Here is a 13,932-nt window from a genome sequence, read left to right as displayed (position 1 = left end):
GCTTGTGGGCGCGTAGCGTGATAGTTGATTAACTGTCTTGTTGAAATTCCCTAGGACACGTCGACGCTGGTCTTCGCTTTTCAAGTTTGTACAAGGCAACACCCCGGAAGTCTCAAGGTGGTCAATGAAGCTTGCCGGCATTGGAGGAAGAACCGCAGGGCACGGTGTATCCAGCAGTAATAAGAGACGAGTCTCTTGACCAGTGGCATGGAGTTGCTTCGCGGCCTCGAACGCCAGAACACCTCTAACTGACCACCCTCCGAGGTGATAGGGCCCCGTGGCTGCTCTTTTCTGACTGTCTCGAGGTATTTCCGTACTAAATCTTCAATCCGACAACTACAATTGTCGGGGTTGTCGATGAACGGACACACCAGTCCGTAGACCTCGAATGCTGGATGAAGATCGCCGAGTCTGGCATACGAGCCTGGGGAACCAGACCCATCTGGGAACAGGAAAAGCCTCCTCGGCCGACGAGGCTTATGGCCGGCTTGGATGGGAATCAGCATGGCAGTATTCGAGATCACCGACCCCTCGGCTGCTTGCCTGCTAGCCCTGTCACTGTCACTGGCACTGACGGTGCCCTCGTCTTGCACCGGACTTGCTCCAGTCAATGCTCGAGTGACATCGCCTATAGTAGTATGCGTGTGAAAGAAGTCCAGCGGGAGGTCAAGTCCCGAGGTGCGCAGTTTGCTCACAACTGTAAGAGCCATTAGTGAATCTATGCCCAGATCACCCAGCTCCACGTCAGGTTCGAGGTCACTCTTTTGGACACCACTTTCTTCAATGATGGTTGACGTGATCAGGCTCATAACATCGTGAGGATCACCGTCCGTGTCTGTTAATGGCGTACCGGGCGTTCCCCCTTCTTCTTCTTCTAAAAAGTCTGACTGGCTAGTCGAATTGCTGGGGGATGACGAACCATCCATTCCCAAACCAAACACAAAATCGGTAAGCTGGCCGACAGTAGTGCATTCCATCATCTTGCTATTGGGGACCCTCACTTCAAAAGAGCCCGTCAACCTGGATGCCAACGTCAAACACGCCAGGGAATCCATGCCAAGCTCATCGAGACTGTCGTCGGGAGCGATTTCAGCCTCTGGTATACCAAGGATGTCTGCTATCAGATGTTTGGAACCTGGGGTGTTCTTAGCAGTGTCAACGCCTGATATGGCCTTTGATGCCGCCTCCGGGATGCCCTTTGATATTGGTTTGTGAGGCACTGACATTGGTTTATGAGGCACCGATAATTGTGTACCTGCTGGGCCGCAAGGGGTCTTTGGCAAGAGGATGTCCAGTGCGGACCTGGGGATGCGTTGAAACCGCAGGCCCTCTACGACGCCCGCAACCCTTCCTTCATGCAGGATCCAGACATCACCACTCACCACAGATTTCTCCACATGGCACATCTTAACATACGTCTGATAGTCTGTGTGGGGAGCCAACGGCATATGGAACCACATACTTTCCCAGCCGTGGGAGATATATACGACCTCTTGGGTGTTGATAGTGTCGTTTGCGTTCATCACGAACCCCGATATATGGGCGAGGGAGTCGATCCAGTACGGACTACACACGAACCCCGTGTCGCACTCGCGGCGGTCCAGCTGGACTGTGGCAGATGCTTCAAGGGATTGACTTGCGAATAGTATTCGCTCCATCCTCTGATAATCACTTGTGTAGTCAACGAGGCTCTTGAATAAACTGTACGCCAGGCCCCTCGAGACCTTACTGGCTTCCCCTTGATTTACCTGGGCCTCTAGTTCGCATATGCGGCTTTCAACGAGATGTAGGCTCCGGGTCCAGCGTTGGGACCATCTATTGTCAAGGCCGTACTCGACAGTGCAGGTTGCATGAGTGGTTTGTTTCTCTTCGTGTCCTGAAGTCGATTCGTATGTAACCATGATCGTCCTTTTCTCGGCGTTATGGCGAGCATTGATCCTTAGAACCCTCTGTTCTCCTTTGGGCGTAATTATCAGAGGCTGAGTGACAGACATATCCGCAACGCGACAACCGTAGTTATCGCTGGAGCCAGGATCGCCAATGGTGTGCTGGGCAACACTGAATGCCATATCGGCGTAGACGGACTAATTGAACTCGATCAGCATGCAATTTCCGTATGGCACAGTAGAAAAGCAAGGGTGGAGCATCACTGACAGAGGGACAGAGCGCAGATCCATTGACGCGATGGCCACAGAGGGCCGTGTGCAACTGCGCATCCCAGAGGTCGGTTTCATACGTGATATCTTCCTCCAGTGAAGAAATACTTTTCCGGGCAACCACTCGATGAACAGATGAGGTCAGTCTCTGTTGTCTTGCGTCTTCCTGCGCGGGTAAAGCTGCAGAGAGGGCACTAGCCACCTACAATTCAATAAAAATAAAAAATTGCAAAAGCATACAACAGCTGGGATTCGCATGTGGTCACCCACCATACTACTAACCAGCCGGCGTGTGGCTTAAGTACGGCTGAGCGGACGGGAAGCCCTGTTTTCCACACCCTGTGGTCGTATGTACCAGATACAACTAAAGTGTGGAATATAGGAAGCAAGTAAACAGGAATGATATGAGTGGCTGGTTGATCTATTGGTCTGATATCGACCAGCCCCGACTCCACGCAGTTAACCCTCTGCCACGCTCCACTGGTTCTCCATATCATAATAACTTTCCAAACAGTATATTTTGATTACCAGCTCCCCTCACCGTATCTCCTGGACAACGCCTTCGTGACGAAAACCAACTGGTTCAACAGACCCAGCGCAGCGAGCTCTTTGACAGCGTGAAGGTCAACAAGACACCAAGTTATATTCCATGGTTGCAAAGACGGCGCTGACGTACTGCAAGACTGTCCAGACGGATTATGCTGCTCGGAAGTCAAACATGGTGAAGTCTTTGTCTAAGTAGGGTGAATGGAGATCCAATCTAGGCGGGTCTGCCTTTGATGGTATTCACAACCATGGTGATGGAACACCTGATATGGTGGTTAGGTGCTGGATCTGTCCGTTTGCACGGAGGGGTAGTGTCTTTATTCCCTTATTACGAATGTGACACAGATCTCTCGCTAGATGCTAGTCTGCTGTGGATGGATATAAATTTGCCTTCTAGGTTATGTCTATACCCGTAGATTGTTTCTAGAATACGTGACAGACATCTTCAGTTGAGCAACAGACATACTTTCCAACATATCATCTCAACTTGAGAAGCCTTCTATCCTGATACTATTTTACACTTTACACTTGTTTGGGGTTTCTACTTCACCTTCCCCCCTCTTATCTACGTTCCGTCTCATCACAAGACCATGTCTTCACCCCCCGACGACATCAACCAAGCATTCGACCAGCTCGATCTCGAAGATACCACGACAGCAGCCCCCTTCCGTACCTCCCTCGCAGAACTCCAAGCCGCACCCGACCCTCGCGCCAATTGGCGCCCCAGGAGGGGGAGGAGAGAACGCCCCCGTCTTCCACCGGCTTGGATAGAGCATACACCGCAGCCGCAGCCGCAGCCGCAACGCCTTGATCTGGAATATGTTGATGATGAGACGTTGGTGAGGATGGGGATCCTGGATCCGCCGCTGGGTCCGGGACATGCAGGCTCTCAACAACCCGAGCAACCCGAGCAGGCCGATCTACTGGGGTATGCTGATGATGAGACTTTGTTTAAGATGGGCATTCTTTATCCGCCGCTGGACCAGGACGATGCAGGCCCTACGCATGTTGAGCAGACTGAGCAAGAAAGGCAACCTAGGCAACCTCAGCAAGCTGGGCAGACTGAGCAAGCTGAACAAGTTGGGCAAGCCAAGAAGGCTAAGAAAGCTGCGAAAGGTAAGCAAGCTGAGCAAGCTGAACAAGCCGAGAAAACCGGACAACCAGAGTCCTCCACACAGGCAACCCGCCGCGGAGACAAATCTCCAGCACGCACACGTAACTGCGTCGTCTGCCTCCAAGACAAGGACATACTAGACACGACCCCCCTCCTCTGCGGCCACGACATCTGCAGCGGATGCATGAACAACTTCTTCGAGAGGTCCCTCGTCGACGAATCCATTTTCCCACCGCAATGCTGCACCAAGCCCATCCCCCTCGACCGGGCCCGGATCGTCCTGAAAGAGGGCCTCGTTGAGAAATTCGAGAAGAGGAGGGTCGAGATTGAGACTATCAACCGTACATACTGCCATGTTTCTGACTGTCGCGCTTTCATCGATCCGGCTACCATCGCTGGTGTTGTTGGTATATGTCCGGAATGTGAGGCTACCACCTGTACGATGTGCAAACACCCAGCCCATAGCGGGCCTTGTCCTGATGACCCTGATACGAGGGCGGTGCTGGATATGGCGTTGAGGAATGGCTGGAAACGCTGCTATAATTGCAGTTGTGTGGTAGAGCGACAGGGGGATGGATGTGAGCACATGATGTTAGTGACTTTCCTTACCCTTTAGCCGTATTGAGATGGATAACTGATATGGAGGCAGTTGTATCTTGTGCCATGTCGATTTCTGCTATGATTGTGGAGAACCCTGGACGCCTGAGCACCACCGCGGTAACCACGAGGACGGCCGTGCGATCCTTTCCGGTGCGCATGCGTTTCCTGTTGTGACAGAGACTGCCACTGAAGCTGGAGCTTCGGGGCTTCAGGTGCCTCCTGTTGAGGAAGAGGAAGAGGATGATGGGTATGATGGAGATGATGATGATGAGGATGCGGTGGGGGAACTGATCGATGTGTATTTCGACCCGGGGGACAGCAGCCCTGAGCATGTTGCATCCCAGGGGAAGGTTGATGAATCTAATCAGAGTCCGGAAGATAGCGATAGCGATGAGGATGTGTTTTATGATGCAGTTGAATATCAGGATGAGGAAGATGACAGCGATGAGGATGTGTTTTATGATGCGGTTGAATATATGGATGAGGAAGGGAATGAGGAAGAGAGCGAGAAGGAGGAGGAGGAAGAGAAGGAGAAAGAGAGCGACGACGAAGAGACGGAAGAAATCAACGAGGATCCAATCGGCGAACCAGTCGGGGAGCCAGTGCTTGAACCAGGCGATGACCGGTTCGAATCAGAAGGCGACGCAGACAGCGAGGCAGAGAGCGAGGCAGAAAGCGAAGCAGAACAGATATCTGACAACGACGAGACCGCGCAGAAGGTCCTGGATGGGCTTGGGTACAATTGCGGGCACAACGGGTGGAGGGACGCTCACAGCCGTGGTCGGTGCGGCGACTGCACGAAGGAACTGCGTGGCTATGGCTGGAAATGCCTACAGTGCGGGCTTGTGGTGTGTTCGACGTGTAGGATATTCTTTGCGCGCGATGCAGTGCGTCGTGTCAGGTAGTTCTGCTTATTGAATAGATTTGATATCTCTATATCACCCTGTATCTCTATCAACCCAGCCTCAACAGCTGATTCCCAAATTCCAGCAGATAGTAGTCCCCATAGACCAGTCCATGATCGCTATACCGGTCATGGTCCTGGGAATTATGGTTCGCCGTTGCATTCTTCAATATCGCATCAAACCGCTCTCCAGGGACTAAATCTTCCACCTCAAGCCCATCACCAACTAACCGTGCCTTCTCTGCAAGAGAATACTCAATCGTCTCAGCAACAATCTTAACAGCCAAACCCCGAAATCTCTCCGCCAACAACCCCTGCCCATCCGCCCTCAAAGCCGCAGCAAGAACCAGCATCCCATTCGCCGCAATAACCCCAGCAGACGAATCCCGTAGCGGAGATTCCTCATCCTCGACAGGCGCATCAAAGTCCCAAAGCGGTACATACCGTCCAACCCTCCTATTTGGATCCTGTTCCGTCGGTGCAGCCCGTTCTACACAGTCGGGTGAGTTCTCCAACCGAAGCACAAAGTACTCCGCCAGCCCACACGCAACAGCAAGAAACTCCCTATCCTTTGTCCAGGTATATGTCTGCGCAAAACCCGTTATCGCCCAAGCCTGTCCGCGCGCCCAGGTCGAGTCTCTGCTATACCCCTGTGCCGTGCGGTGGGACTTGATACCGCCCGTTTTTGGGTCAAAGTTGACGACGTGGTATGTTGAGTACAGGGGATACTCATCCTCAATCCGACTCTCACATCGAAGAAGAGACGTAATAACCTTCTTAGCATGTTTCGTTGCTATATCCGCCAACCCAGGATCAGATACATGATGAGAGGCATAATACAGCAAATCCAGATTCATCATGCTGTCCACGATAACCAGGCAGTCGTCTTCTAGACTGGTGATGCTGACATCAGTCTGCACCAGCGCGTCCCAGCTGCGGATTGCGCCGACGCTGGGGACGAACCGCGATGCGAGGCTGCGGGCGCCGGTTATTAGACCGTCGAGACTTGAGGCGTTGCTGGTGAGTTCCCAGTCCTTCCGCAGGGACGGTTGCAGTATGAACCCGAGATCGTGGGTGTCTGTGCGCGTTGTCATGGACCGGATTGGGTCTGTCCAGGTGTTGCATAGCTGGGTGAGTTCTTGCAGGAGATTACCTCTGGCTGGTGCGCTTGTGCTGTGGTTGAGGTAAGGGAAGGTCTGAGGGTATTTGACGGCGCGCTCGCGCAGGAGATAGAGGATTCCTGGGAAGAAGCCGCAGGTCCAGAAGTCTGAGTCGCGGAGGATATACCGGCCGGTGTCGTTTCCATGCTGGGGGACGAATTCTGGGTAGACGGTAGGTGGGTTCTGCTTTAAGTTAGAAGACAAAAACTTATAGGGAGTATAGGAAGTACGTTGTTGTTGAGTGCTTCTACGGCCACTCGGAGAACTTTTGCTACTACGTTCTCGGAGAAGAGCTCCTGCAGTCCTCTTTCGATTGACATGTTCTCTTTTTCGATTATCGATGTGATAAGACAGTTTCCAGGCTGTCAGGATATAAATACAACCCCGCAGACATCCCTGCACGGAATCCCCGGTCCCTGCAAGTATCCGGATTGGTGCATTGACGTAGAGAATGTCCGCTAATAGGAAGAAAGTGCTTGATGGCCGTTCCATCCGACATCCCCGAGCAGGCATATTCTGGCTAACCTGATATCTGGAGCAAAGCCCCCCGGATCTACGTTGATATGCGGGGTGAGCTATAAGAACGTTGATAAAGCAGCGGCTTTGATTTCTGTACTGACAAGTTCCTGTACTGACAAGTTTCTGCACTGCACTGCAATGCTGTCCCACTCTGATAACTTCGAAGGGCTTGTGCTCAAGGATGTCATCCCCAACGACCGCAAGCCCTGGTACAGAGATGGCACCCTCATCAAGCTGAACACGATCCTGCTCTGCGCTCTCCTCACTCAAATCGCCTCTGGCTACGACAGCAGCATGCTGAATGGCATGCAATCGCTCCCCCAGTGGACAAGCTACTTTGGCGAGCCAACAGGCACCCGTCTAGGAGCCATGACATTCGGTCCCACTGGTGGGACTCTCATCTCAGTTCTCATCTCATCCCAGCTCTGCGACAGATATGGCCGTCGATATCCCATCTGCGGAGGATCCATCATCATCATCGTCGGCGGAATCCTCCAAGCAGCAGCAGTCAACTACGGCATGTTCGTCCTCTCCCGGTTCATCGTAGGCTTCGGTCTCGGAATCGTCGCCACTGCTGCACCCCCTCTACTCACCGAAGTCGCATATCCAACTCACCGCGGCAAGCTGGTCTCCTTCTATCTAGTTACCTGGCCGCTGGGCTCCCTCATCGCCGCCTGGGTCACATACGGCACATTCAAAATGACCAATTCCTCCTGGAGCTGGCGCATCCCAAGCGCACTGCAATGCTTCTTCTCCCTAACCCAAGCCATCCTAAGCCTGTTCGCCCCGGAGTCTCCCCGCTGGCTAATCTACCAAGGCCGCGCCGAAGAAGCCCTCGCCATCCTAACAAAATACCACGGCCACGGCGACGCAGACAGCCGGCTGGTCCGCTTCGAAATGGCCGAAATCACAGCGACACTGGAAATGGAAAAAGCACAGCGTCTGTCGCGCTGGACAGAGTGGCTGTCAACAAAAGGGAATCGCCACCGTCTCTTCCTCGCCTTGTACATCCCCGCCATGCTGCAGTGGTCCGGCAATGCATTGACATCCTACTACCTGTCCAAAGTCCTCAACACAATTAACGTCACAGACGCCAAAACCCAGCTCATCATCAACGCCTGTCTCTCCGTCTGGGGGTTCCTGACAGCCGCCTTCTTCGCTACCCTCGTCGACCGCGCCGGCCGCCGCAGACTCTTCCTCTCGGGGATGGGCGGGATGGGAATCGCCTATATAATCTGGACGATCTGCTCGGCGCTAAACGAAAAACACAATTTCGAGGATAAGGGGTTCGCGGCGGCCGTGCTGGCTATGATCTTCGTCTTCAGCGCCGCATACCACATGTGCTCGCCGGTGGCGCCAACGTACATCATGGAGGTGGTTCCCTTCTCGCTCCGCGCAAAGGCGGCCATGATGTACCAGCTTACGGGGAATCTGGCGGGCCTGTATAATAGCTTTGCGAACCCGGTGGCTATGGATGCGATTTCGTGGCGGTATTATATTGTCTGGTGTGTGGTGATTGGGGTGAACTTTGTTCTCATTTGGTTGTTTTTTTCTGAGACCAGGGGGAAGGGTTTGGAGGAGGTGGCTGAGATTTTTGATGGGCCGGATGCTTTGGTTGGGAGGAATGCGATGAGGAATTTGGGGTTGGATGTTCCTAAGGCTGCTGTCTAAGGTTAATCTTATGCTCAAGTATAGCTTGTCTGGTGTAGTTTAACAGTCCAGATCTTCAATATCTCAGGTTTATACCCTAAGTATACGATGCCAACCTAGGATCCCACTCCGTATCAACCTCGCCTCCCACCTCCCCAGCCCCCAGCACATCCCCAAGACTAACCAGCTTAAAGCTCGCCAGCTCCGCCGTCCCACCCCCCTGCAGCTGATTCGCATCATCATGAACAACCAGCAACCCCGCAGGGAAATCCCCATTCAGCCGCGTCCCAACCCCAGCCACCCCATCGGTATTCGTCACCCCATCAACAGCCCCATCCTCAGACTCCCCAATCGTAAACGTAAGGACATGCTCATGCGGCGTCGCCCGCCGCAAGACCGAGAACGCACTCACCCCCTGGCACGATACAACCAGCAGCCCTTGATCGGGTGTCTTGCCGTACAGGAGAGAGAGACCTTCGACGTCTGCGTACAGCGAGTCGCCGACTTTGGCGATTAGAGTCCCATTCGCAGATTCATCTATATTTGTGTCTGGTTCCGGTCCTAGCTCAGCATCATACCGCCATACACCCAGCGCCTCTTCACCAACAAACAACCACCCGTTCTCTTCATCCGCCACACAGCCCTCAGGCTGTCCGCCGGAGCCGCCAATGAAAGACCGGACTAGGGTTGTGGATAGTGCAGTGCCGTTATTGCCAGCTGAAGCATGGAGCTCGTACTGCAGATACCGGCCGGACTTCTCATTCACGAATACATACTGCTTCCCGGACTTTGGGGAGCGGTAGGTGCATGAGCCGTAGACGGTGAAGTCTTCCGGTGTAGGCTGGTTTCCGCCGCGGATGGACTTTAGGTGGCCGGTGGGTGTGATTTCGAAGAAACTATCGGATGTTAGCAAACTCTCTCTCTATCTCTCTTTATACTTGTGGGAAATACCAAAGCGTATCATCCCCCCGACACGCCGCAAAAGCCAGATCCACCATCCTCTCCCCGAGTTGAACCCCATAAACAACATCAACATTATTCGGCTCTGCCGCAGAAACCGTCTGGAGAAAATTGCCCCTTAGGTCAAACACAGCCAGCCCGGCCCCGATCTCGGACTTTGTGGTCGTGATGATAGTTGATTTATTTTTGTCGTTTGCTGGGGAAATCCAGATCGCGGGGTCGTCGCCGTCGCCTCCGTTCGCGGCGGTTTCGTATGTTGCTGAGACGCCGATCCAGGAACAGTCTGGTCCGGCCCGTGGGGGGGTGCAGAGGCATTCGTTGGGTCCGATGCAGGATCCGTTTGATGAGCAGGCGTTAGCACAGGTGGGTGTCTTGCATTGTGGACCGGTGAAGCCGGCGAAACACGAGAGTGTCCCGTTTGTGTTCGTGAAGCCATTCTGGGCTGGGGCTGGATGGGGTGAGTGTGTTTTTCGAGGGGTATATGATGTATTTGGCTTCAAGGGAAGTTGTTGAAATGCTGGCTCGAGCGAGGCAGTGCCGTACCCGGTTCCTAGGTCTGATTCGATGGCGAAGCTTAGCAGGCCGTATGGGTATTGTGTTGAATTGGCTTGGTGGATTGATAGGCCGGAGATTTCGATGTCTTCTGATCCGGTTATTGATAAAGAGCCTTTCAGTTGCAGGTCTGGTGTGTAGACTTCGATCGTGTCTGTTTGGGATACGAGGATGGAGTGGGTGTCTGCGTCTGATATGTAGACAGCCAGTCTTGTTATCTCGTCGGTGACTTGTCCGATGATTTCTATATCTGGGCTTGCTGTGGACTCCGCAGCTGTAAATGAATAGAGCGTCTCGTCTTCTCCGGCAAAATAGACAGTATTGTCTTGATCCGCGACAGCACAAGAGCTCGGTTCCACGGGCAGTGGAAACGTTTGAATCTGGCCCTCAGTATCAGCACACAAAATAATGTCTATAACAAAAAACCAACCTCGAGTATTTCCACGTTTCCGCGACTCTCCCTAACCAAGAACTGCATCGCGACCTTCTTCCCAAAAAGAAAGAAGTAATCCCCCCACGTACACAGACACGACCAATCCCCAAGCGCTTTCTTCTGGACAGGAACCTCCCTCATACCGTTTACATCGAACAGCCGGATGAAAGAGTCCGGGGCAGCGATTGAAACAATTACATCTTTTCCCCGGGCATCGATATCGTACAGCACACCCACGGCCTTTGTTCGGCCTGGTCTGACGTGCGCGGTCTGTGTTAGGGTTAGGTTGTGTGTGAAGCCGAAGCTGCGAATTCCACCCGTTGCAGCGCCGCCGTCATTTCCGATTAGCAAGGAATTATTCAGACTTCCCCCGTAATACACGACCGACTGGTCGGAATCGACCTCGTTTGTCAGGGCCGAGATGGGTAGGTTGGCCGTTCGAACTGGAGAGGTAGCTGCGATTGCGCCTACGCATAGGGCGAGAATGAGGCTAATTGAGCGCGACAACTGCATTTTGATCTTACTCACTTCTACGGATAAAAAGAAGTAATACTACTAAGGGGTTGCGTTCTTAAGTACCTCGTGCCAAGCGTGCATCTGCGGCCAAGACCGGCCGGTGTCGCATTCTGATCGGGCGGATTCCCCGTGCTGGACCCTGCTCTTTCCATTGGTGTGGGCTAAGGACTAATAAGCTCTCTAGTCGGGTATCAGTAATGTTAGTTTTAGGGTGGATGCACGTGGGAGGTCAACAATGTATATTGCCTCTGTAACCTGTTACATAATAAGTATAAAGCGACAATGTCTATTGAACATGATACAGTATAATGACCAATGTCAACAATGAAACAGATACAACAAGACAAATATAAACCAGCACAACCCGTAGCCTACTCACTCAAATCAACCGCAGTTTGGAAAAAAAAAAGACAACAGAAATGCCCCCCCAAACCCTCACAATCATAACCCCCCCAAATTCAACCAATGCACCACGAACACCACCCACCCACTGGATCCTGCTCATCGGGCCACACTCCTCCTCTTCCACCCCCTTCTACACAGTCCTGCACATCCTGGCCACAGAGTCCGGGTACACGACAACAGTAGAGCAAGACGACGGGGCAAAACTCGACATCTTAAACGCGGCGGTGACATGTCCGGATGCCTGTCTGGCTGTTTGTGCGGTGCCGAGGGGGAGAGAGGGGTATAGGGTTTTTGGGGCGCTTGAGTGGGCTCTCCAGAATGGATATAGACATGGTAATGGATATGGGAATGGGCATGGGAATGGGAATGGGAGTGGGTGTGTGTGGGTTGAGGTTTTTCTGGCTGTTCTTGTTGAGTGGGGGTGGATGGTTTGATTGTGGTAGAAGTGTGGAATAATATAGATTGTATCTGTTACTATTTTAATTATTTTTATGTGTATTTACATTATATTCGTGTCTAATACAAGAGCACTCGGGGAGACTGTATCCGGCAAGGCTAGACCGGTAGTACACGACGTACCCGTAATATCTGTATCTGCATCTGCAATCTCCGTAACATCTGTAACAACAGGCCGTGGAAGAATAGCATCCCAATGCGACCTGAAAACAGTATCATCCGGGGTCTCCAGCCACAGCACCGTTTTCACGTGCATAACGACATCATCCCAGCTGTGTATTTGCAGCGGGTGGACTATGCTCTGAGCTCGGTCCGCAAACCATTGATAGTTCGGCGTGTTTGACGACGCGACGAGCCCGATGGCTAGAAACCAGACGTCGATTGAGACGGGGAAGCGGGATGTTGAGTCGAGGTGGATGAGGTTTGTGATTAGGTTCGTGGCGATCGTGCCCATTATGAAGTCGTGGGAGTAGTATGTTGGGCCGTGGATGATGAACATGTACAGGATTGTGGTGTGGCGGATGCTCTCTGTGATGGGTGATGATGGTGAGGGTGATGGCGAGGAAGATGATGGGTTTGTTGCGAGTAATCGGTGTATAACGAAGCAGGTCAAATCGTGAAGCCGTGTACTTGACAAAGGCAGCCGGCGTGCTCTGGTAAAGACATTGCGTAGACGGGCGAAGACATTGCGAACTTCGCTATCACATATGAGGTCCAAGGTGGCTTGGAGGTATGGGTCGTCCGTGGACATATCCAGCTGCCACTCCGGTACAAGAGGGATGCCGTCTCCGATTCCGACGTCGTCTTGTGTTGAGAACTGCGGATGGCCCATTACGAGCATCGATACCCTAGGCCTGTTAGTGGTGTATAATGAGTAGTGTTATATTAGAGCAGGGCTACCAGCTGATCATCCGCGCAGTCAACGGACTGGTTTGCCGTACTGAATTGATGCCGCCTCTCATTTCTACTAGCTTCTTTGCGCCGTCGACGTGCATCTGGCTGACCTTGATATTGCCTTTGCCGAACTAATATTGTCAGTAGTGGTAAATAGTCTTCGGGAGGAGACTACCTCAATAGCAGCCAAGGTGATGACCGAGTTCATCGTCCCATCTTGAACAGCCAGAGACGGATCTTGCACTTTGCGGCGGAGTAACGCTACAGAGTCGGCCATGAGGATCTCCGACGCATGGAAGCCCTTCTGGGCGAGCAGTTCCTCATCAAGACATGCCGTCTGCAGCGAGACGTGGAAGAGCGCGGGATCACCCAATGCCAGAGGCCACCACGAGACAAGGAATGGATTTGACGTTGCATTCAGGTCGAGTGGATAGTACTGGAAGGCAATTTTATGCAGGACTGTTACGATCAGCAGAAGACAAAGACAGAAGATAAAATAGAAGACGACGACATACAGCTATATATGAGACGCTGGACATGTTCCCGGGGTAGTCTGGTCGGGGGATACGAGTCGAATGGATCCAGAGACCCGAATCTATACTCGCTCAAGCCAGTCGCAGGAACTAGCGAGCCGGCGTCCTGGTTGAGAGCGGCGGGCGGGGCAGTCAAGGGCTGGTTCGCGTAGACGCACGGGACGTTGCGCTTGATGCAGCGAGAGCAGCGCGGAGTGCGGAGGTCGCAGCTGTGCTTGAACTTGGCACAGGCAGCACAGGAGCGACGAAGAGTTGGGCGCATTGCAGATACCAGTAGACGGCCAATCCAGGGTTGTTTACTCAACCTACAGGGGAGCAGGAGTGACTGGACTGGCAGTCTTCAACCACTGTCCACAGTAAACGTCTCGAATGGAACCGTCAGTAGCAGAACAGCATGACGGTCAATTGATCAGGCAACCGAACGGGTTATGGACTGAGTGTCAGCAGAAAATCAGTCGGGCTTCATTCGGAGATGTGCCTGCACTAGCCCAGTTGGGACTAGTCTCCGAAAGCGCCAAGACGGGAGCCCCAATC

General features: G+C 52.9%; 6 protein-coding genes across 6 annotated transcripts; 2 read left to right on the top strand and 4 right to left on the bottom strand.

The window, feature by feature from the left end:
- Nucleotides 1-80: 80 nt before the first annotated feature.
- On the bottom strand, nt 81-2,069 carry APUU_60364S (uncharacterized protein; the record flags this gene model as incomplete). Its single annotated transcript, XM_041693596.1, has 1 exon — nt 81-2,069. One exon carries the CDS (start codon nt 2,067-2,069, stop codon nt 81-83), a length of 1,989 nt encoding a protein of 662 aa, XP_041559510.1.
- A 1,223-nt stretch (nt 2,070-3,292) lies between these two features.
- On the top strand, nt 3,293-5,321 carry APUU_60363A (E3 ubiquitin-protein ligase; the record flags this gene model as incomplete). The annotated part of the gene is made up of 2 exons (XM_041693595.1): nt 3,293-4,407; nt 4,466-5,321. The coding sequence occupies 2 exons, from the start codon at nt 3,293-3,295 to the stop codon at nt 5,319-5,321; spliced, it is 1,971 nt and encodes a 656-aa protein (XP_041559509.1).
- Nucleotides 5,322-5,370: 49 nt separating this feature from the next.
- APUU_60362S (glycoside hydrolase family 88 protein) lies at nt 5,371-6,800 on the bottom strand (the record flags this gene model as incomplete). Its single annotated transcript, XM_041693594.1, has 2 exons — nt 5,371-6,663; nt 6,711-6,800. The coding sequence occupies 2 exons, from the start codon at nt 6,798-6,800 to the stop codon at nt 5,371-5,373; spliced, it is 1,383 nt and encodes a 460-aa protein (XP_041559508.1).
- A 337-nt stretch (nt 6,801-7,137) lies between these two features.
- APUU_60361A (hexose transporter protein) lies at nt 7,138-8,670 on the top strand (the record flags this gene model as incomplete). Its single annotated transcript, XM_041693593.1, has 1 exon — nt 7,138-8,670. One exon carries the CDS (start codon nt 7,138-7,140, stop codon nt 8,668-8,670), a length of 1,533 nt encoding a protein of 510 aa, XP_041559507.1.
- Nucleotides 8,671-8,746: 76 nt separating this feature from the next.
- Nucleotides 8,747-11,107, bottom strand: APUU_60360S (uncharacterized protein; the record flags this gene model as incomplete). The annotated part of the gene is made up of 3 exons (XM_041693592.1): nt 8,747-9,545; nt 9,601-10,541; nt 10,592-11,107. The coding sequence occupies 3 exons, from the start codon at nt 11,105-11,107 to the stop codon at nt 8,747-8,749; spliced, it is 2,256 nt and encodes a 751-aa protein (XP_041559506.1).
- A 907-nt stretch (nt 11,108-12,014) lies between these two features.
- Nucleotides 12,015-13,660, bottom strand: APUU_60359S (Zn(II)2Cys6 transcription factor; the record flags this gene model as incomplete). The annotated part of the gene is made up of 4 exons (XM_041693590.1): nt 12,015-12,819; nt 12,872-12,996; nt 13,041-13,324; nt 13,381-13,660. The coding sequence occupies 4 exons, from the start codon at nt 13,658-13,660 to the stop codon at nt 12,015-12,017; spliced, it is 1,494 nt and encodes a 497-aa protein (XP_041559505.1).
- Nucleotides 13,661-13,932: the final 272 nt, after the last annotated feature.

The sequence above is a fragment of the Aspergillus puulaauensis genome, chromosome 6, assembly GCF_016861865.1.
Source record: "Aspergillus puulaauensis MK2 DNA, chromosome 6, nearly complete sequence".
In the NCBI taxonomy this organism is placed as follows: domain Eukaryota; kingdom Fungi; phylum Ascomycota; class Eurotiomycetes; order Eurotiales; family Aspergillaceae; genus Aspergillus; species Aspergillus puulaauensis.
Note: the sequence above shows the minus strand (reverse complement) of the source record. Positions and strands in the feature narration are given on the sequence as shown.